The 24,470-nt window shown below is 34.8% G+C and overlaps 1 protein-coding gene across 1 annotated transcript in view; it reads right to left on the bottom strand.

The window, feature by feature from the left end:
• Positions 1–24,470, bottom strand: part of kcnq5b (potassium voltage-gated channel, KQT-like subfamily, member 5b) — a 189,090-nt gene that overhangs the window by 16,958 nt on the left and 147,662 nt on the right. The window contains exons 4-9 of the mRNA XM_056458436.1: positions 16,002–16,177; positions 15,666–15,791; positions 13,103–13,213; positions 12,451–12,546; positions 8,923–9,011; positions 765–971 (exon numbers count right to left, since the gene is read on the bottom strand). Coding sequence (XP_056314411.1) covers positions 765–971; positions 8,923–9,011; positions 12,451–12,546; positions 13,103–13,213; positions 15,666–15,791; positions 16,002–16,177 — 805 coding nt within the window. The remainder of the gene's footprint in view (positions 1–764; positions 972–8,922; positions 9,012–12,450; positions 12,547–13,102; positions 13,214–15,665; positions 15,792–16,001; positions 16,178–24,470) is intronic.

Genomic DNA, 24,470 nt, shown 5'->3' with positions numbered 1-24,470 from the left:
GTATGGAAATACTGCTTTATATTTACACATAACACTGGACCCCATTATTTAGTTTTCAATCAAATTGCAATCAAAGCCTTTTGGAACCCAGTCAGGATAATTTGGATTCACAATGATCTCAATCAGATGGACAAACTATCATTTTTAGCAACAACCAAAAAATATGATAATAACCTCCTAGGGCTTGAGTGTCCACATACATGGACAGCACATTTTCGCTCTTAAGTGGGTATTTAAAATACTTTGAATGTTTTATATTTAGTTACAGACATACGGTGTCATCCTGCAACTGTTTTGCAGCATATGAAATGTCCCAAAGCCTATTTTAACTGTCCAAAATGGGCAATTTTTACTCTCTGATAGTCAAAGCAAGTTATATATTGCAATGTTATATACACACAAAAAAAAAATCAGGAAAAAGTGTTTTATGTAAATTCGGACCACGAGTCCACATATGGACATAATTTTTCTCTAAAAGTACATCATTTCAAAACATGATACTTAGATTTTTATTCTAATTAGGTTCCAATAAGCCCAAATAGCAAAGAGAGATAAAAATGCAGGTAAAAAAACACCTTGGGCCTTAAGAGGTTAAAACCATAATCATTATCAACATAACAATCCCCATAATCTCTCTTATGTTCACCATGACTGGCTGTAATTACACATTAAAATTCTAAGACACAAATCACATGTTTGCAAAAAAAGAAAGAAAAAATCATGTAATTCTCCAATCGGAAAGTAATTCACCTTCGGGCGTGGACCGTGATTGGCTCTTGAGACGGAGGGAGGGCCTGAATCGGGTGCGGTCATTAAAGCTCCAACTCTTCTGAACCTTGGCAGGACTCGATCCATCAGTGCTGATTTCAGCTCCAGGCGAGCGTCTGTCCGTAACAGACGTCTGCCTGCTTTTAATGCTTTGTCCACGTGGACTTGCCATTCTTACCCGGTCCTTAAAACTCAGTTTCTGACTAAAAGGAAGAAAAAGACAGAGAATGAGAGAGGGTGAAAAAAAGAGCAGCACTTTCCTTCCTGCCATGAGCCATAGCAAAGACCATTTTTATTAGTTCTGCATTGCTTGCTTAGACCCCCCTAATATTAGAAGTGCAGTCAAACAAGCACTCTAAACAATCATTATGAAAAGGCCCTTCGGCTATGATATGCCAAGAATAAATGTAAGATGAAAGGCCTTAGAGGAATGGACAAGGACAGAGGAATATATCTATCTATCTATCTATCTATCTATCTATCTATCTATCTATCTATCTATCTATCTATCTATCTATCTATCTATCTATCTATCTATCTATCTATCTATCTATCTATCTATCTATCTATCTATCTATCTATCTATCTATCTATCTATCTGTCTGTCTATCTATCTATCTATCTATCTATCTATCTATCTATCTATCTATCTATCTATCTATCTATCTATCTATCTATCTATCTATCTATCTATCTATCTATCTATCTATCTATCTATCTGCCTGTGAGATATTTCTGAACAAGTTTGTTTTTATCTGTACTTTTTGTAAGACATGGTAATAAAATTGCTTTGGTGTATTTCTCAGATCGGAAAAAAAAACTTTTTTAAAAATTGTTGTTCAATCTACATTTGTGTCAATACATTCAGGCAACTGATTATGTACATTTGTCTGTCATGTTGCTCAAAATATGCTTTATAGTTCTCTGTGCAATAGACTTACCTCTCAAATCATTTAGTCATTACTTCTTTATGACTAGTCATTGGTCTTAAATGACTAAGTCAGGGGTCACCAACCTTGCTCCCAGTGATCTACCTTCCTGCAGATTTCAGTTGTAAAGTTACGGTCACACTGGGCTTTGTGTGTGCGAAATTCTATCGTACTGCACTGCGAAAAGGGGCGGGATTAAACAAGCTTATTAAATATTTAAAAAAGCGAGCGATTGCTCCATGTTTTAAATTTCTGTCTAGAGAGGTCGTGTTTTGATCTTTGATTGGTCTCACGCAGTCAAGTGATGCAATTTTGCAGGTCAGAGTTCACCAAGCTTGAACTCTGCACCGCAGCAACATGCAAAACTTGACGCATGACCCTGCGTTTCCGGTCTGACGAATTCGCGTGTGTATGAATGGAAGTCTATGGGAAGAAAAGTCAAGTGTGACCGCAGCTTAAAGCTACGGTCACACTGGGCTTTGTGTGTGCGAAATTCTGTCGTGCGGCGCTGCGAAAAGGGGCGGGATTAAACAAGATAATTAGACATTAAAAAAGCCAGCGATCGCTCCATGTTTTAAATTTCTGGCCAGAGAGGTCATGTTTTGATCCTCGATTGATCTCACGCAGTCAAGTGATGCGATTTCGCAGGTTAGAGTTCACCAAGCTTGAACTTTGCACCGCAGCAACATGCGAAACTCGACGCATGACCCCGCGTTTCCGGTCTGACGCATTCGCGTGCGTATGAATGGAAGTCTATGGAAGGAAAAGTCAAGTGTGACCGCACCTTAACTCTGACCAAACACACCTGTTTCTAATTATCAAGTGCTGCTTCAGGTGCTAATTAATTGGTTCAGATTGGTTTGATCAGGATTGGAGCTAAATTCTGTAGGAAGGTAACTTTGCAGAAACAGGGTTGATGATCCCTGGACTAAGTCATTAAATGCAAAATGGTTGACGTAGTCAAACTCATTCATTCATTTGTTTGACTTTTGATCTTTTTTTGTGAGCACTAACTTAAGGACTTTTCCTTTTGAAGTTACTAATATGTTCACAGACTTAAATTCTTATTCTTTTTAAAGAATGAATTAGTTATTTTTTAATAAATTACAGACTTTTGCTGGTAATCTATAGCGTTTTGCTGTTTGAACAAATTGTTTTGATAAATTCTAGCACATATGTGTTTGCAAACAGTAATGATGATTCGAGAAATGCACCAAAGTGACTGAGAAAAACCTCACATATAAATGCAAAGATATTCAAGAGCCACAAGTCAATCTTTCAAGGCCAAGTCTATGTCAAATCCCACATGAGGCCTGATGCATAACGCACAGTCCACACAGGTCACTTTCTAACCAAGCAGCTTTCTGTAGGTCAACAGTGTGATTAACTTGAAACCAAGCGGCAGCCTCCCGATATCCCTTGTGAAGACAACATTGAAGTGATTGAAGCTGCAATTGAAGAGTTCAGATAAAAAAATCTTTAAGTGCCATATGACATTTTCTTCTAAATTAGATTTTTTTCTCAGGCTCCTGTGTGTAGGTTCAGTAATTTTGCTTTTATGGCAAATAATAGCTTATTTTCACTGCCTTTAAATGAGACCTATTATGGCCCTTTTTACAATATGTAAAATAAGTCTCCAATGTCACTAGAGTGTTTATGTGTTTATGTTTCATCTCAAAATACCCTACAAATAATTTTTTAGAACTTTTTAAAACCTCCCCTTATAGGCTTTGATCCAAATTGTGACATTTTGGTGACTGTAGCTATAAATTCAAATGAGATTGTGCTCCCAGCCCTCTTTTAAAAAGAAGGCGGATCTATAAATGCCTATGCGTTAGCATAGCAGCAAATTAAAAACGGCTGCTTCTCACTCAGGGCTGTCTATTATAATGAGGAAGAGATCATCTCTAATGGGCGGGACTTTTGCCTACTGATGACATGTTCAAAGAAAGGATGTCAATTAAAATGTTCCAGAATATTTCACAATTTACAATTTAGAAATAAACCAGTAAGTCATATTATTCAGAATCTGTTTGTTTGTGCTTTTGATACGCCAATATGCACTAAGAATATTAGGACAGCTTGGGAAATGGATATGAATAAAGAAGTGGCTGATGTGATCTGGGAAGAAGCCCTGTCGAGAATAAAGAATGGTTTGATAAATTCGAGACATAAATTAATCCAATTTAAAGTTTTACATTGCCTTCACTTCTCTAAAACTAGATTAAGTAAAATATTTCCCTCTGTATCTCCTGAATGTGACAGATGTGGTGGGTCAGAAGGGACTTTGGCACATTTATTTTGGTTTTGTCCTGTTCTTTATGAGTTTTGGTCCAACATTTTTAAAATTGCTTTCCAGAGCTTATGAAACCAATATCCAACCTGATTACAATTTGGCTATTTTTGGAAATTGTAATATAATGAACACCTTTCTGTTAACCCAACAGCAAGCCCTGATGGTTGGCATGATTACAGCTAAAAAGATGTTTTTACTTAATTGGAAATCTCCAAAAGCTCCGTTATAAGAGATGGTTGAACGAGTTGATTTATGTCATTTAAATGAAACAACTTGAAACTTCACAAAAAAAAGCTGAAAACACCTAAGTTTGACACCCAGTAGTTGAACTAGGTTTTGCACTCCTGGATAAAAACAAACCAGATTGAGGATAGGAGCGAGTGATCTAAACCGTGTTCTAAATAAAAGTAACGGCACACGATAGAAGGCATATTTTACATATTAAAAGGAGTTTGGTCTTTACCAACACCTTGAATTGATATATTTGAAATGGCTTCTGTTTCTTGCAGCTGAACAACATAAAGCTAACAAGGATCACCTCAGGTAAACCTCATGTGCTTTATTCGGTGTTAAATGCTAACAATGTGAGTTTGAATGCCATTTTACATGACATTTATTGCCATACTACTGAAAGCAGCAGCAGATAATTCACCTTAGATCTTAAAAATAAAATAAACCGTTTGAAATTGAACTAAACAAATATCAGTGATTGAGCATCTACAGTTAATAATGTTAAAGAGGTTTAATCTGTATTAATTAGATTATAAACCTTAACATTTCGTAAGTAAGTGCATATTCTGTGCTTCTGACTGGCTGTATTTAAATTTCTGTTCGTGTTTTATGCTTTAGAAGAGTCAAAAACTTACATACAGCACCTTTAAGACTCTTGGGAATTTAGCATTTTAAGTTTGCAAGTCTTCATCTTTATCTCTAACCTATATATTCATTACACTGGCTTTGTACAAATGTGGTTATTGTCATATCTTGTTTGTATGTTTATGCTACATATGCTGTATGTATATATTGTCAATTATTTTGAACAATTGTCTTAGTATTGTACTGTTTTTGTTAAATATCTTATAAATTTTAAATAAAACAAAATATTACAAAAATGTTTCTGCTTTTATGAAGTGTGATTATATATAGAATTAATTCATTTTTACCATTAGAAGCTTGCTATATTTACACACTTGTGTTTAAACACCTTATAAATGTGATTTTTGCAGAATAGGTCCCCTTTAACGTGAAATAACTGATCATAAACATAAGATGCTGAGAACAAAATTTCTGATGGCACTTAGAGGTTTTTTGCATCTAAACTCTTCAATTCATTGATTGGTTGCTTGAGGCGGGCTTCATAAATCCACATAAATCCGCATGTTAAAATGGCCAACTTTACAAAAAAATTATGTTTGTCTTTACAAAAAATGGTTTTGGTCTATTTGGCTAATATAACCATTCGAGACAATTTTGAGGGAGGTCAATTTTTTTTAGAACTCATCCCTTTAATTTATATTAAGCCTTAGAATTCTGAATAACAAAGGGCATGGACTCTTGAGTGACAGGTATCTGCTGCTTGTCGTCTAATAATCTAAGTTATCTTTAATGAAGTGTGAACTGTTAAGTGTATAAAATGCAAAATTTAATAATAATGCAATCAGCCATCTCCAACTCCTCCCATGTCCCCACCCTTTTTCAATCAACGGGCGTAATATGCAAGACGATTTGATGCGCTGACAAGATAGTGACAGCTTACCCTGCCCAATAGTAGCTTCATTTGTGTATTTTGTATAATGTGTGCATTTTGACTGAAAAGACATACTGAGAAAATATTTCAAATGACTTCCATTGTTAAGCTCTTTCCTTCATTCCACAAAAAAAAAAAAAATAAATAAAAAAACAGTGTGTATTTTTTTAGCAGAACACTTGTGAAAAATCATTATATGTATCTAGTTATGCAGTCCTCTCTATTTCAGAGAGAACAATAGGACAGACAGCTGAACATGAGTCAGAGAAAAGAGCAGCGGCCACTCAAAAATGCAGCACCGCAGTGAGTCATCCACTTCTGCTCAATAATGTCACATTAGCAACTATGCTAATTATGGTATCATTGCCTCTTGGTCATTGATGAGTAGTGCATCATAAACGAGCGGATGGATGGTGGTTTCACGCAAAACAACTGGTTAGAACCCACCAAAGCATCATATCCAAACACCTTATTGAAATCTGTGATTCACTTTCAGAAATATACGCAATAATGTGGAAATTATTTAATCTGTCATTGTTTATATAGGCCACGTCATTATGGCTTAATATAAATGCTTAATTGATCCAATAATTATGCAAATGACATGACTAGTTCTCTCTGGTATCTGGGCGGATGACACTCTGCATTAGTAGCTGGTGTGTAATGCAGTCGTTCAAACAGTCCGACTTGACTTTCTCATCATCTCCATTATTTCCTCTCTTTAACTGAAGCCGCTGCCCCAATAATCACATTTGTCTGGCAAGTGACAAAACACGAAAACATGAATACATCTCCATTATTTGTAATTTCGTATTCCATCTGCCCAATGTGTATATGTGTAATAAAACACGCGAGTGCACTTAGCAGATGACAGTAAACAGACATCAGAGGAAACAACTGGTCAAACGTGAAAGCATATATTGTCCTCAGAAAAGAAAATATAATAAATAAACCAATTATAGAAACTGTGATTTGTGAAGTTGTTGGTTGAATATGATAATCAAATGATGAAAGGAGTCACAATTGTATGAAAAAGAAAGCAAATTCCCTCATGTAATATTTAATTGAAATGATAATAAACAAATCCATAACTGAAAGACACCTACAGTATAAAAGTCAAGATCTGAAACTCCATTGTACAATATAGTAAGTAAATTTAACTGTCATCATCCCACCACCACTGACTAATCATTACCAACTATATTTTTTTGAACAGTCTTCTGAATGCATATTTTACCGCAATTTTTGTTATGTTATGTTACTTTATGTTACATTACGTTACGTTACATTATGCTGTGCTACGTTCCGTTACAGGGGTATTTATCAGAGTCGTAAAGCAATACTTTGCTACAGCAATCCACATGTAAAATTTTGTTTAGATGTTTTATAGAGGCTAAATTCAAATCAAATATCAACAAACTGCCCATACTACTTCAGAATTGTATGTTTACTTTTCAAATATTGTCAAAAGTATGACACAAAATACAGTTAATATTCTTCAAAACATAGGGGGTGACCTTGTATGGTCATCAATGTTAACTGAATGTCATCTGGTGATCATGTTTGATACTGCGGCCAAACAAAATCTTACTGAAAAGGTAATTTTTTGAGATATCAACTTCAAATTTGGAATATATTTTGTTAAGATATTAAGCTTTGATTTTAGGATAGAACTTGTTTCGCAAAATACAAATTTTATCGTTTATATTAACGTATACACTTTTCTTTTCATAACGATAAAGGCACAGTTTTATTTAACGTTTTTTCACTTCAATCTGAGGTCTATGGTCGTTAAAATGTAACCAAGCTTAAATCTAAAGCATTGAAGATTGACAATCATTTAAGTTGAACATGTTATTTTCATGTCTATGTTCAAAATGTTGGGGCGACAGTTAAGGGGATAAAGAGAAACTGAAAGCATGATTAGATAATCACAATATGATGCCACAAATCACTAATTGACTTCCAAAATTAGATTAATTACTTAGACTAACAAAAGCAAAAGCATCGCTCAAATGTAAATTATTTACAGTATATGGCATGGAATAACACAAACCTTGTTGTTGACTCTCCTTGATCCTTCCTTTTGGTGTCAGAAGGTGATATAGAAAGAAAAACACATACAAGTGAGATATTTGGCATGTATCTAAAGCAGTCTTCAGATTCATGGAATACAGTTTACCATGACATATATCATGCATACTAATGCACCAAAAGCAACAGCCAGTTCAAAACATTAGCATCCACATGCATACTAAAACATGCTTTGCATTGCAAGAAATTCAGAAGCTCAAGCAAATTAATGTGCCATATACATTTGGAGTCCTGCTAAATATCTTGTTTATTCTAAACAGGTCTATTTTAACAGGTATTATTGGTTATAAGGGTATATGTGAATGGTAAACCTTGGTAAGTGGTAAGGCTTTTTCTTAATCACCTAGACAATTTGACATTTTCTGCTAATAATATTTACCAAGCTAGAACTCTACAGCATATTGACTTTGTCCATGATTGAGGCATTATGTGAAAGTAGAAATGTAAAATTGAGCAAAGCATTACTGTCCATTTGCTTTTTTCCCTTTCGCTTTGAGAGAAAGACTGTAATCAGATGGTTTTACAGACAGCTAGACCTACATTAGACCTGCTTTTGTCTGTAACATCAGAGCTTGCTCTAATGATTCATGTTGATGTCTATAACATAAAACGGACAAATGTAGTTTGTTGAATGTTGAAGTGAAGAAAATATGAAACATGAAAAGAAGAATGGGACAAATTTATAGGAGACACAATAAAGTAACACAAACAAACAGAAGGAAATTTTTCTTTGTGGACAAAATGGAGGTACGAAGGATTCAGATAGGAAGTTTAAAAAAGCCACTGCCAGGGATTTGTACCTACTTTGTAGGACTGCAGGTATGCAACGCCTTCAAATGAGGTTTCCAGGTAGCAACGGAAACCGAGTTCTCATCAGCCGCATAGCTACGCCACACACACTACATGCAAAAATATACAAAACCAAAAGAACGGGGGATAAAAGTAGAAGAGGAAAAGACAGAAGAAGAACAATCCCAAAGAAGATAAAGAGAAGAAAAAAAAAAAAAAAAAAAAAAAGGAAAAAAAAAAAGCAGATTAGTAAAAAAAACTACACAGGTTTTTCGGTCAGAGCAGGCACCAATACATGCCTCCGGATAGGAATTGTAGACTCATAATGATGCCAAGTGGCCTGAAGGTAAGGACGACTACCATCTGTGGAGTAATATCGCCATGCAGCCTTATTCAGGATTAAGGAGAGTAAAACATTGTCAGAAGAAAAACATTTTATAGAAGAATCCTCAATATAGTTTGCAACACAACAAGATTTTTTATAACTCTTTTTTGCTGGTATGAAAATCAAATATGTTCAAATGAAAGGGTCTTGAAACGCTAAAATACATTTGTCAGGGTCCCACTATTACAGACTTGTCGGTTCTGTCAATATTTAATGTTTCCCTGCTTGTCTACATAGATTTATTATTGTTTGTGTTGGCTTCTCCTGTCTTGACTCTTTGTTTTCATTTACCACACCCCCTTGTTTAGACCTTGTTTGGCTGATTGTGTTCACCTGTGCCTTGTGTCCTCTGTTCCATATATTGTACTTTGTTTCCTCATTTCTTAGCTAGTATGTTGCATTTGATAGTGTGAAGTATTATTTTTGTAATCCTTTGCTTTGCTTGTATTCTTGTCTTGCCTTTTTTCTGTTTTGTTTTTGTTTAATACTATTCCTCTTCTGTTTTGTTTCAGTTCATCCCTCTCCCCCATCTTACTGTCTGTCTCTGTGTTGTAATTGTTTTTCTCTTGTGTTTTTATTCAATTTAATTTATGTTTAGTTTAAGATTCTACATTTATAGAAGTCTTTGTTTCTTGTTTTTGTTTGATCTCTTTCCCTAATTGTGTCAAAGTTAGTCAGTTTTATTTGTGATTATGGAATTTGTATGTATTTTCCTTAATCTTTCGTTTAAAATCTAGTTATAGTTTTCTTACACTATTTTTTTCTTGGTCACATTGTTACCACTGCCTGTTTGCTGTCCTGTCTTGTTTTGAGTGTTTGTCTTAAGCTGGTTCCAGTACTGTCCTTCATCCTGTTTCCCCTGGTCAGTGATTTTTCTGGCCTGCCAGTCTGGTGTTAAAGCTACTGGTTCTATCCAACATTGCCCTTTGATTGCAGTGCTGTCTTGTCCCTGCCTGACTGGCTTTCCTGCATAATACTGCCCCTACTGTTTACCTTTGTCTATCTATTCGAGTCTTGCCCTGTCAGTAAACACAGTTTTCTGTTCAGTGCTGCAACTGGACACTCTTTTCTGCAAACTCCCTGACATAATTTTCTGAGATAAAAAAAGCTCTCTGCATGTGTTGCACATCACAAAAGATGGAATTTAACCATAGGAACTATAGAAATGTAACCACATAAGTAATTGTTAATTATGAGCTTTATCAAAATTGTGCCATGACAATAGGACTGTGCAAAATTTAACATATATATTTTCATTAAAAAAGTCTTTTGAAAACAAGTCTTAGGAGAACAAACACATTCAATGCATGATGAAGCCTATTAGAATGCCATTAGAAGAATATTACTAAAAATAGAGTAACAACAGAGTATAAAAGCAAAAAACATACCCCATATTAATTTTGCTTTCTTTATATGATATGACATTGAGTACGTTTACATAGACACCAATAATTCAATTGTAATACGATTGAAAACAATACTCTGATTAAGAGTCTACCATGTAAACACCTATTTTATTTATTTATTTTTTTATTTATTTTCTTCTTCTTATTATTATATTTTATTGATTTGATCCGATAAAGGTCATAATCGAACTAAAGAGAAATTTTATTAAGACATGTGGAGTATGCCGATTTTAGTTGCATTACTGAAGTGCAGTACATGTCTGTAAACACTGCAATCAAACAAATACTGTCATGTAAGACTTTCGCCGCATTTTGCAACAGTATAGCTTATACACACACGGCTGCTTGACACTATTCTCTGAATCTCCCAAGTCAGTCAAGGACCACAAACACCTGTATTGTGAAATGCTGTGTTTTTTCCCCCATCCGGCGTGTGGTATCAAATTCCATCAAAACAATACTCTTCCAGCAGTTCATACTCTCATCTAATATCTCTCTTGTCACAGACGGCATGCATGAAACGTTCCTGAATTAGTTAAAGTGCAGAACTGCAATTAAAGTTGACAAATTTAAAAATGAAACACCCAAAATAGTATGAAAATCCAGGGGAAATGTGGATAGCGTGGTGACGCAATGACGTTAATCAAATTATGTGCTATACCATGTAAAACGGGATCTTGAAAGAAATATTCAAAAAGCAACTCATGTAAACACCTTAATCATATTATTGTCTTATTCAGATTAAATAATTCGATTACTGATGTCCATGTAAACATAGTCAAGTAAAAAACACAAAAGAAAGAGCTGTGTTTTTTCCAGATATCAGTGATTTTATACATTTTAGACACAGCAGTGTTCATTTCATCAATGAAAATAAGGGAGAAAAATGTTTGTTGTCTATGCCTTGAAACAAACATAAACTTGACAGGTCTGCTGTGCCAGTAATGTGAGTAAAAAACTATGACTGTGTGTGCTCTCTGATTCTCTCATCTAACGAAGTAACAGTGAGACTATATCTAGTCAAAAAGATAAAAAATACCAAGATTAATTTATTTATAATCCGCGGCATTGTGTTGTTTATGGGTGATCAGAGCACGCACACTCAGTAACAATGCAGCAGACCAGTCAAGTTTCTGTTTGTTTCAAGCCATTTTTTGTTAATGAAATTAACACCAAGACATACAGTAATATGTTCACTTTTTTTTCAACAAAACTTTTAGTGTGACAGTTATTTTTCCATGAAAATCCTGAATCAGCCAGTGTGCAAAATAAATCACACTTACCAAATAGTTTTTTAACTATTGTAATCAAAAAAGAATTGTTTTATCAAATCACTATAGTATCTTAAGGACATCCACTTTAAACTGTGGGATTATTTAGTAAGATTATTTAGTAATTATTATTATTAATTTAATAATTATTATTTAGTAATAATTATTTAGTAATTATTTAGATTATTTAGTGTTCATGGATCAAAAGTGAGTGTGTTGTTTTGCTTTAGGGGTTCCTGTGTGGCATTAATTCTCATTCACACCTCCTCAGTTTTTGTAATGCAGTTTATCACTAATCTACAAAGCTTCTTGATAACAGTCAAACAGCTTAGATACATATTTCAAACAATACAATAAAGAACCATGTAAAACTGGTAGTTGCTTTGATATTCGTCTCTCCTTTTTCTTCTCTTACAAGAACTAACTAGTTCTAAAGAATAGATTTTCATGACCCTTTAAAACCAGTGAAACACTGGATGTCTAAGCAAATAAAGTATTTTTTTGCAGTGAAGTGAATCATATTTTGAGGTTTTTTTAGGTAGGACAATCTGCTGTCTCAGCCATTTCATGAAAAATTTATCATGCAACACAGACAAACATTGTGGTGCATTCAGACATGAATAACAGTTACATAAAAAGACACAGGACCAAACAGTACTCTAAAAAGGGACATGAGTCTATATGACACTATGAACCTAATTTTATTATATGAGATTGTGTAATATTACCCAATATGAAGGCAGATTAATAGCTCTTGTGTCTGACCTGTATGAGGCAGGCAGCAGGGTTCCTTCTCTTCTCAAAGTGCTTCTGTCTGTGCTGTTCTTGAACCTTCAAGGCAAAACCTGAACCCAAAATACCCTTCAAGTGAAGAAGAACCATATCATGAATACAGCAGTAGAAAAATGGACAATACTGCACTTAGTTATATATATATTGTCTGTATTTAAAAAAAAAAACATTGGTTTCTGTACTCTCTGTTCTCAATATTTTTGTAGTTTTGTATGAATTCTATATTTGTATTCCCTAAACACAATCTCTGTTGGTGGCACTGCGAGCAATGTGCTTCACAAAGAGATCATAAACTGTAAAATTCTGCTTTATGAAAAAAATATTATGAAAAAAATAATATGCTAATAATAAGATTTGATTGTGCAGAGCAGCCTGGAAAACAAGAAAAACATTGGAAACTATTTCAATTATGCAAATGATTTGGAATTGATTTATCTATTTTTTCATTTTTATTATCAGTGTTGTATCTGGAGGAGTGACAATATACACAAGCACTGAATTAATACTGTAATTAGTGTAAAGACACTAGGCACATTGTGAGAATGCTTATTGGTGTGTGTGTGTGTGTGTGTGTGTGTGTGTGTGTGTGTGTGTGTGTGTGTGTGTGTGTGTGTGTAAGGTTTACCGCAGGCAGTGTGAAGAAGGAGATGCCGAGCAAAGCAAAGCCAGCAGACAGCATTCGTCCTGTCCAGGTTTTTGGAGTCTTATCTCCATAACCAATAGTGGTCAGAGTGATCTATTTAAAAATAAATAAATAAATAAATAAATTCAGATACCATATCCTCACAATATACTTGTAACTATATAATAGTGAAAACATATAAATACACAAACAAGTGGAGAACTTTGAATAAACTTTTTTTCATAATAGAGAATGGCTGGATTTCATTGCAGGACTCGCATGTAAAGAGGTTTATAATCAAAAACAAAAATGTATTTACATATTTAAAGTATATACGACTCAGTACAGAATTGTGGGTATATTTAGGAATTTAAGGGTATATTTTCCATCTATTTTTCTTACACTGGAATGATAAACAACAAATGTATAATTTACAGTAAACTAAATCCATTATTAATGTAAACCAAAGATTGTAGAATACACAAGACATGTCACTCATTTAGTTTTGAATGGGGTGAAGTGTAACGGTCAATGTAACAGACGTTTGGTGGTCAACAAACACACTGGAATCTCAGCGAATATATTATTTCACAGACATAGAAAAATATATCCAAAAAGAGTTTTTTTAATCTGTATGAAACGAAAGCGAGGTACAGTTCATCCTTTCAAACGCACATCATATGACAGCAACTACTAAAAATGCTCACAAACTTGTAAACAAAGAATCGCTATAATTTCTGGAGGGGATTCACTATCAAGACCAAGTTGTGGATTATTTCAGAAGACCAGTGCAATCAGATGATAATTATTCAGAGGATGATAATGTGTAAAATGGCCATAAATGAGGTTGGTGTCAGGAACTCATTCCTTTAGAGTGTGCATGCGCATTAGCTCAGGCAACCGAAAAAAATGCAGATTGTGTTTGATTTGGATGTCTAGGAACAAAACTTATGAGGCAGTTGTTGTTTAGTTTTATTGGTGGTTCCAAATTTGTAATGTAATCGTACGCTTGGCAAACAGTTTTGGAGAATTTGATGTTTCCCCATTCAGACAGAATGCCTGACCGAAAGGCGTTTCAAAGATGGATAAAATAACTTTACTTTTTATACCATAACAGAGTTGACAATAACAGAGTTGACATTTTCCACCATTTTGTGCTTTAGCATAAAGATACCAGATAGAAACAGATACCACAGGCCATGTCTAAAACAGAGTTTTATATATTTTCATAATTTTATTGTTTTTAAAAAGTGAATGAGAAATTTACTGAACTATCACAATAACAGAGTTGACAAATAATTAATCTATTATTAGTGTATTCTAAGCATTTTGCACAAATGAATGAGAGAACAACAATGACATGCCTCAATGTCTTCCAGAGTTTCTCATCAGTAGAGGTGACATTACTTGCAGCATACAAGTCACATGTTTTTTCTATCATGCTTCAAATATCTTAATAAGCTTTAACACAAATTGTGTTTTTTACAACTGAAATGACAATAGATGTGTCATGAAAATGTTTATTTAGCTTAGAGTAAACCCTTTTTGACTTAAATTTGACCTTTTTCATGATAATGAAGCTGAATGCATGATTTAAGAGGCAGAGACTGTCAAAAATAAGTACAATGGGAGTCTTTAAGGCATAATGTCACTAAATACACAAGCAAACATATTTAAAAAAAAACTTGATATACTTTAAACTGTTTATTTTTCAAAACTGTTTCAGTGATTGATTTGCTGTACAGTATATGTATTCACTTTTTTATGTTATAATACCAGAAAGCAGGCTTAACGATATTGCAAATCATTAATACGACTAAAATTAGAAATAGTAAAATGTACTATTTAAAATACATTGCAGCTGACAGAATTCATCTTCATCCTTCCTACAAGTGAAATCGTGTTTAATATAGTTTAGGTCATTTTGTTTTTTCCTTTTAGTTTCTTTTTTTTTTCTTTGGTATACATTGAAAAATATATAAAATATAAAATGTATAAAGTAATTCTGAGTAAATTTATATATATATCTGTAGTCTCTTAATTTATGCATGAGAATGCCTTTTGTCTTTTTTCCTTTGGGTTGAAAAATCCTGCCTGAACTCCATTCTCTGAACAGTCAAAGGCTGTCGAGCGAGACCAGAAATGGCGTCATTTTCTCAATTTGTGCCATCGTGATTACTTTCTATCTCCATGGAAATGGAATCTAATGGCGCCCCGTATAACCTTTATGGAAAAGGTTTCAATTTCCCAAACAAGGTAGAAGGCGATGATCAAAATGCTAAAAAAAGTGGGTGAGTCTTAAATTATAAGTGAAATTTGATATCAAGGTTCATATTAAACTAAAACCAGAGTGCCTTGCAATTTTCAAGTAATGTTGGACATTAGCAAGAGCGGGAAAATGGCACAGAATAATAACTGTACAAGAGTCACAGATGTGCTAGAACATGAATCTGGCACCACATCAAATACAAATGTGCTGTTTTGTTAAGCTCAGTATAGACCAGACTATTACCTGGACTCTGATAGAATGTACCATTATGTAGAAATGTGCGATGTGAAGACTCACCGTGCCCCACCATAATGCATCAGCATAGGTGGCAAAGTCTGTATTGGATTCCTTTTCCACCAGATAAACCAGGAAAGAGGAAAAGATGAGCACAAGGAACCCAATGTACCAGGCAGTGACCAGTTCCTATTAGACAGAGAGGCAGATATCAAGGACGTTTAAAGAAGATTGGCTGAGCATGAAGATATTTACAAAAGAACAGAAAGTACTTTCAGACATTGTTGTTTGACACAGACTGTCACTGCGAAAACAAATTGTGCTTTTAGAATTGGTCTATTCATTTTATAGACAACCCTTAAAATAATTTAGATGACAATTTGTCAAAAATCAAGTTACCTTGCTGTGTGCATAAACTACAGATCCCAGAAGCTTCCAAGTTCCTCCGCGGCGGTCCATGCGTACCATTCGCAGGATTTGTAAAAATCTTAAGCTTCGCAGTGCAGACGTTGCAAAAATGTTGCTTTGACTCCCCGCCGAAACCACAGCAACTGAGGCAATCAGCACTATTATGTCTGATGATTGGAGAAACAAACAGAAAAATACATTTTACATGAGTAATAAGTGTACTAACATTTTCACAGAAGAGTGCATGTAAAATATCAAATTATTTAATTTTCTTATATGGACAATTTGATTCTGTCAGGTCAAATGTTTTCATTTTTTCACAAGGAATGTTGTCGCCAAAATAAATCTCAAACTTCTCAATTCTCAAGATAATGCTAACGTTTTTTTAAAAAAACTGAGACTGTTATAGAATAATATATTCAACCTCTATGATATCTACATTTTTTTCCTTTTCAGTCTGAAAGTTGTAACTGAGGTCCTAGGTGACCTGTTCTTATAATGATTACGCTGTGAATCCCATTGAACAAAGCATCCATTAATTAATAGACCTCAACCTTTGTGACTTGAAGGCCACCTATTATATTTTCTCCAGAATTTCTGCTGTAATTATGTCAAAGCTGCTCTTTTCCCTTACATAATTTTGAAAAGCAAAACAGTGAACGCTGATGTATTAAAGTAATGGACTGTGATTCTGGAAAAATAAAATGATGTAAAGAAGATTTCAGTTTAAATATATATTTACATTAAATTACACATATTTCAGTCTCCAAAAAAAATTTTATATACTTTTTAAATATAGTACAGTACATAATAACATAATTTGAATACTTTTAATTCAAAATGTTACCCCATTTGTCAAGAACAACTGGCGTAAATCAATACAAAGTAATTTGTTTAAATTTCTCATTAACCTGAAATTTGTCTGGGCAATTAACACTACCTGACAAAGGACTTGTTATTGATCACAATTGTAATAGCAACAGATAACAACTTGACTTCTAGTTGATCATTTGGAAAAGTGGCAGAATATAGATTTCTCCAATAAATCATCTGTTGAATTGCATCCAAATCATCACAAATACTGCAGAGGACCTATTGGAACCTGCATGGACTCAAGATTCTCAAAGAAATCAGTCAAGTTTGGTGAAATAAAAATCATGGTTTGGGGTTACATTCAGTATGGGGTGTGCGAGAGATCTGCAGAGTGGATGGCAACATCAACAGCCTGAGGTATCAAGACATTTGTGCTGCCCATTACATTACAAACCACAGGAGAGGGCAAATTCTTCAGCAGGATAGCGCTCCTTCTCATACTCCAGCTTCCACATCAAAGTTCCTGAAAGCAAAGAAGGTCAAGGTGCTCCAGGATTGGCCAGCCCAGTCACCAGATGCAAACATTATGGAGCATGTTTGGGGTAAAATGATAAAGGATTCATTGAAGATGAATCCAAAGAATCTTAATGAACTCTGGGAGTCCTGCAAGAAGGCTTTCTTAGCTATTCCAGATGACTTTATTACGTTTTTTGAGTTATTGGAGAGATGTATGGATGCAATCCTCCAAGCTCATGGGAGTCATACACAATATTAATTCTTTTCCCACCGCAGCATGACTTTATGTTCTATACTGTACATTATTTCTGTTAAGTGACAAGACTTTTATCTAAGCAAAGTCAGACCTTACTGTCCTAATTAAATAATTAAAAATCAAGGCATGATCCTATTTTATTTTGGTAAAAAAAAGCATAATCTAGAGGCCTGTGCCTTTCATATAAGCTACTTCTGGTGACGCAATGCGCAGTTTGCATGTTCCCTCTGCGTCCACGTGGGTTTCCCCTGGGTGCTTTGGTTTTCCCCACAGTCCAAAGACTTGTGGTAAAGGTGAATTGGTGTAGGCTAAATTGTCCATAGTGTATGGGTGTGAATGAGTGTGTATGGATGTTTCCCAGAAATGGGTTGCAGCTGGAGGGGCATCCGCTGCGTAAAACATATGTTGGATAAACTGGCGGGTTACCCTGCTGTGACTACCCTAGATTAATAGAGGGACTAAGCCGAAAAGAAAATGAATGAATGAATAAGCCACTTCTAATACCAAACAAGTTATTGAAGTTAGAAGTTATTATATATATATAACTTATATAACTTATATAAATATATAATATATATGTATATATATGTATAACATTTATATTATATATTTATATAAGTTATTATTTGTTGTTCCTTAAACTTTGATAAGCGACAAGACTTTTGTCAGGCAGTGAAACCATATGTCATCTTATCTCTGATGTCTCAAAGGAGATTTCCCAGAGAAACACAGCTATTCTGTTATTGTGAATTGATTAAAAAGATTGATTTCCAAACTGTTATTTTGCCCAAATTATCTGTGGGAAAAGAGGGAAAAAACAAGAGTAGAACACGGAAGTTCACACAGAAAACACATCCACTTGGAGAAGCGACATCAAACCCTCAAAGAACACAAACAACTCCAAGGCACAGCTCAACTGCAATAATATTTTCTTTCTCTTTCTGATCCCTCTCTAATTTCTCATATTCTTTGTAGCTGATGAACTCAAAACTTTCCAGATAAACTAGGCTTCGTGCTCCTCCACTCTCCTCCTTTCTGCTGTCATTCTCAGTCAAATCAACGCGCTACATGTGTTCTTAAAGTCTTCAGGGAGTCTCGATCTGGGAGGGAAAATGCTTATTTAGGTGTTGAAGTGCTCTCTAGATGTATAAATTATGACACCGTAATCCAGCACAGCAGAAAGATGACTCATGAACTCAATGAAAAATACATTAAGCCTTCACAGACCACCACCACACTCCAGAATCAGCCCTACTGGAACTTTTTTTTTATGGATCTTATAAACAAACTGTAGAAATGAGGTAGTATTGTGGAATTACGGGTCCAGAAGCCAATGCAACTTTTTCAGCAAGTACTATCTAACAGGATCCTAAAAGTTTATATTGGATTTAAAATAGCTTTTGAGTGCAAGATTTTCAGTGAGGTCAGCTTTAGATATTGCACTGCCTGATGGAGAAACATAGTTATATGATACAGTATATGAAAATAAAATGATTCTGAATGACAGAATAAGTTGACAGTAATTTGACGAATTTTTGCCAGCAAACTAAACCTGAAACATATGCTTTCTGTTATAGCGGTGCACTAACTTTGAGAACAGACAGGGGACACTCATTTGTGGTCTTTCTTTAAACCGCTGAAGGGTTTCCTGTGTTACAACAATATAACATGCATCATCATCTGAACACCATTCATTCCCTGACAGGGTTCATTCATCAGTTTAACACACAAATCCCATTTAATGGAGGCTAATGAATCAATTAGGAAACATGCTCATAATGTAAACTTACCAAATAAACGACTGAATATGTTTATTTTGGAAACAGCTTTTCAACCAATGTGTTATAAAACACACACACACAAACACTAAAAATCTAGATAAGTATCCTATAAATACAGAATGTCTTAAAGCATGTAGCTGCAAATCATATACAATTTAGTTCACATGCTTTAAAACCACTAGTTTGTTCAATAACCATTAAATTTGTATTTGCTTCAAGAAGTGGACTAATGTTTGTAGTATATATTATGTTTTGCACTGTAAAAAAGATTTCTAGGGCTGCACACTGTCAAACAGAGGCACACACAAATTATATATTGCTTCTTGCACATTTCACAGCAGCTTCAAATTCTGAATATAGCCATGGTATTGTGCAAGGAACCATGTGGATGTGAGTTCATTAATTGATAATAGCCTCGTAATCATAATTTAAGTGAAGTTAAAAGTGCTTTAGGCTCTGGATCCACTAAAGTTTGTTTTCCCCAATGGAAGTATTTTTTTTCTTTTTAGCTTTCAACATTAATAGAACAGCGAGGGACTGTTTTTTTTTTCTATCTGTGAGATAATAGCCCCTTTCACACAGTGATACCGGTAAATATCAAAAAAAAATTCCTGAACAACTTTACTGGTAAGTTTAAAAAAGCACTGCTCACACAGACAAGGATATTCTGTTTTTTTTTCCAGAAAAGACCTTCACACATTCATACCAAAATACCGGTAAATTCTGACATCATTAATCAGAAATCAACTCTAAATGGCTACGATTGTATTTGTAAACACGGGCTTTTGTTAATGTTTTTTTTTTAAAGCTTTAGTATTCATACAGCTGCTTTGTCCCAGAAACCTCCAAAGGCAGAAGTGCAAACTGCAGCTGAATGTTTACACATTTGACTACATTACAAGGTCTGTGGATGGATAAGGACACTCTCAGAAATAAAGGAATGCAAGCTGTCACTGAGGTGGTACCTTTTCAAAAGGTACAAATTTGTACCTCAAAGGTCCATAATAATATCTAAAAAGTACAAAAATTTCTTAAAATTTTAGGTACTAAAATATATTTTGAGGTACCAGTATGAACCCTTTAAGTACAAACGTGTACCTTTTGAAAAGATACCAACCCAGTGACAGCTTTTATTTCTGAGAGTTTATTGTGAACAACTTCAATGAAAACATATGGAGGAACACTTTCACATGTCAAGATGTACATATTATGAGTGTGTGCTGGCTAGCACTTCTTCACGTGCACACGCGTCAAGAAACTTGAAGGTAAACAAACAGCGGTGTTTCATAAGTATTTTATCTATAATTTTTTCCACAGTTGGCATTCATAGAACATGCCTTGAAGGTTCAAGGACATAGAAACTTTATTTGACAAACATCTAGCAGCTAAATGTGTCTAGAAAAATATTTAAAGGCTTTTTATTTCATAATCAGCACATAATCAGCACGGTTTGGGTGTGAGATCATACGTTTATATAATTATTAAACACCTGTTTCTAAATGGTCTGTCTCTAAAACTGTGGGGGACATATCCCCCCATCCCCCCCAGTTGCTACCCCCCTGGACATACTGTCAAAAGTGTTTGTTTCAGCTAAAAACTGAAGTGAATTATGTGTTTCATAAGTTTTAGAAACAAATTGGTATAGGGGCAACCCCTCCAGTTTTACAACATGTGCTTTTACTAGCTGATTTCTGTTACACTCACCTGCCCAAACCTCACTTCCATCTGGGTCACGGCACCCAGAATGTGAATGTTTTAAGCTCTCTAGGAATGTTTAGGCCTTAACCCAGTAACAGGCCTTAAAAAACACATGCAATGCATGATAAAATTTCACTTTCATTTATTCATTTATTTTCTTAGTCCCTTATTTATCAGGGGTCACTACAGCAGAATGAACCACCAACTATTCCGGCGTTTGTTTTACACAGTGGATGCCTTCTAGCTGCAATCCAGTAATGTGAAAACTCTCTTTTTATTCATTCATTAATTTTCCTTTGGCTTTGTCCCTTTATTTATCAGATGTCGCTACAGCGGAATGAACCACCAACTTATCCAGCAAATGTTTTACACAGCAGATGCCCTTCCAGCTGCAACCCAATACTGGGAAACACCCATACACTCTCACAATCACACACATACCCTATGGCCATTTTAGTTTATTCAAATCACCTATACCACATGTCTTTGGACTGTGGGGGAAATCGGAGCACCCAGAGGAAACCCACATGAACACGTGGAGAACATGCAAACTCCACAAGGAAATGCCAACTGACCCAGCCGGGGCTCGAATCAGCGACCTTCTTGCTGTGAGACAATCATGCTACCATTGCGCCACAGTGATGCCCCACTTTCACTTTATTATAGTTAAATTATCGATTAATCCACAAATCACAAACATTTCAAATTTTGGTGCCTGGTCAACTATTAACCAAACTTGACATCACACAACATGCGTGCACATCAGTGTTGATTCTGACGCAAAATATTGTACAGCCCTAAATACAATATTGTCATGCTATATGTATATGTTTTTTTTTTCTTGTAACAATAATTGACTCAGTGTCCTTGATGAACCATACCATTGCCAGCGCCTGGGTTTGTGTTCACAATATACTTACAAAAGGGAACGGGAGCAAAATGAAACACAACATTAAAAACCTCAAAGGACATTTGGTCAGCACACATTATTCCCATTATTAATGACGTTCATTACTCTCACTGGTCCCCACTTAGATCGATATGATGAGGGCTAAGTGTTAGCACTTAAGAACAGACATCGCAAGCACCTACACACACTTAAACAAAGCAAGACATTATTAATAGCAAATCCAGAATTAATGAGCTTGCACGGTGTAACAACAGTCTGGAGAACATTAGACAGGTTTAGAGGTCACTGAATGAGAGCTGTTTGCTGAAGTGGATTTGGAGGTTTTTGGCAGTCACTACTGGAGGATGCTGAGTAAAAGGTTTGAGGTCAAGGGGTAAGTACAGTAACGATATTTAACAGGCATGAGACAGTACCTTAATGGTGATCTACAGTTATGTGGCTGTTGCCTTGGTTACTGAGGAATGAACATGGGTTGTGTCATCTTGGAAGAATGAAACTTGCTAGACTGCAGAAATGCATTTGTGATGGAGGACAGCTTTATTAGTGTTACTAATAGCTGCCAAAAAACATAGGACTTGCTTGATTTTATGAACTGGGACTATACTGTACACCTAGGATACATTAATCATGAATACAAAAAAAATTTATACTGTAGTCTATTATTACAATTTTAAATACCCATTCACACCAAGTAATGTTGTGTTTAATAGATGTCTAATCATAGGTGTCTTGGCTAAAACAAAGTTAAATTGGGGTTGTGACTCAATATATAATAGACCTCTAAGAATAGCCCAAAACTAGACTATCAAATACACAGATTAGACAGACTTCACACGTGTAATCATTCATTACTGTGTATTTTAATTTTAGGCTATTCCTAGATGTCTATTAGATATTCGTTGACAATTCAATTTTGCTTCGTTTTAGCCAAACTGTCTATGTTTAGCCATCTATTTGATGTGTATCAGACTTCTATTAAATGCAAAGAATGCTTGCTGGGTTTTGTTATTTAGTTTAATGAACATTCTTTCTGTCTTTCTTTCTTTTTTTTATATGCCTCCATTAATTCTTAAAGTATAATGGTGAAGGATCAAACTCACCAGATTTTGCTAATTACTGCTCTTAAACATTTTATTAGTTTACTAGTTGTCTAGAATTTAAACAGTATATTTATAACATTATATTTTAAGGCTAGCTACTAATCAATAAAGTTTGGATGATATGAATTTGATATGAATATGTTTTGTACACTCTCAGAAATAAAGTATACGCGAGCGGTCACTGGGGTGGTACCTTTTCAAAAGGTACATATTTGTACTTAAAAAGGTCCATATTGGTACCTGAAAAGTATATATTAGTACCTAAAATTTTAAGAAGAACAATTTTGTATTTTTAAGTACTGATATGTACCTTGAGGTATTAATATGGACCTTTGAGGTACAAATTTGTACCTTTTGAAAAGGTAACACCCCAGGGACAGCATGCGTACCTTTATTTATGAGAGTGTAGATAGGCTTTGACAATAACTTTTTTGATCACCAGCCACTGTGGCTAGTAGATTTCCAATGTTACTAGCCACTCGCCATTTTCACTAGCCACAATTTTGTTGTTGGGAAAATATATTATGCATAAATTTGACTTTGACATGCTAAAATTACTTGATTTAGATTTTGTGTTTTTCCACATGCCTCCTCATTCATTTCCTTTTTTTGTGTGTGTTGTAAGCTTGCTCAATGAGCATGAGCAAATGGGTTATGGTTTCATAGTGTTTCACTACAATTAGTTTTTATTTCACATGACTTTTCAGGGCTTAAAATTAAGGATTTGCCAAATTTATCTCTGACCACACCAAAAATAAATAACTAACTATAAATTAACAAGTTTTAAATATGTGTCAAAACAAACAAAATATAGCTGTATTCTTGAACTTTTTATTCAACAAAATTTTCTTTAAAAAATAAATAAATTGACACTTAAAAAAAATTATTGCCATGTATCTAAAACTATGCACAGTAGTCTGTCCTGGCTAAAGATCTCAGATCACCAGCACTACATATAAATGGGGAGTCAATTTCCTATTAAAGCAATGTTATTCTAGGAAATGATAATCAAACCATATCAACAAAACTAACTGTAAGCAAAAGAAAGCAGGTGAAAAAACCTACCATGTGTGATGATGAAAGGATGATCACGCACATACAGTTAACAGTGGGCCCATTAATTATCTGTTCAAAGAATGGATAAAGCTGTTGCTGCTGCTTACCAAAAGACTTTTTTAAAGAAAAATATCTGGAGTTCTTGAGAGCAGCAGGACTGTGGGTGCACATGCATCACTTTTTGTCCAGTCTATTTCAAAGAAAACCGATCGCACCAGTTGCTTTTCCAGGTACGGCTGCTTCGCATCACATCAGCTGTTGACGCAAGTGATCTCTCATTTGGTATTTACCTGCTTTGAACACAATAATTTTTGTCAGTCGTGCTGCTTC

Source organism: Danio aesculapii, chromosome 1 (genome assembly GCF_903798145.1).
Source record: "Danio aesculapii chromosome 1, fDanAes4.1, whole genome shotgun sequence".
NCBI lineage: Eukaryota > Metazoa > Chordata > Actinopteri > Cypriniformes > Danionidae > Danio > Danio aesculapii.
The sequence above is the reverse complement of the archived record's forward strand: the minus strand, read 5'-3'. Positions and strand labels throughout refer to the sequence as shown.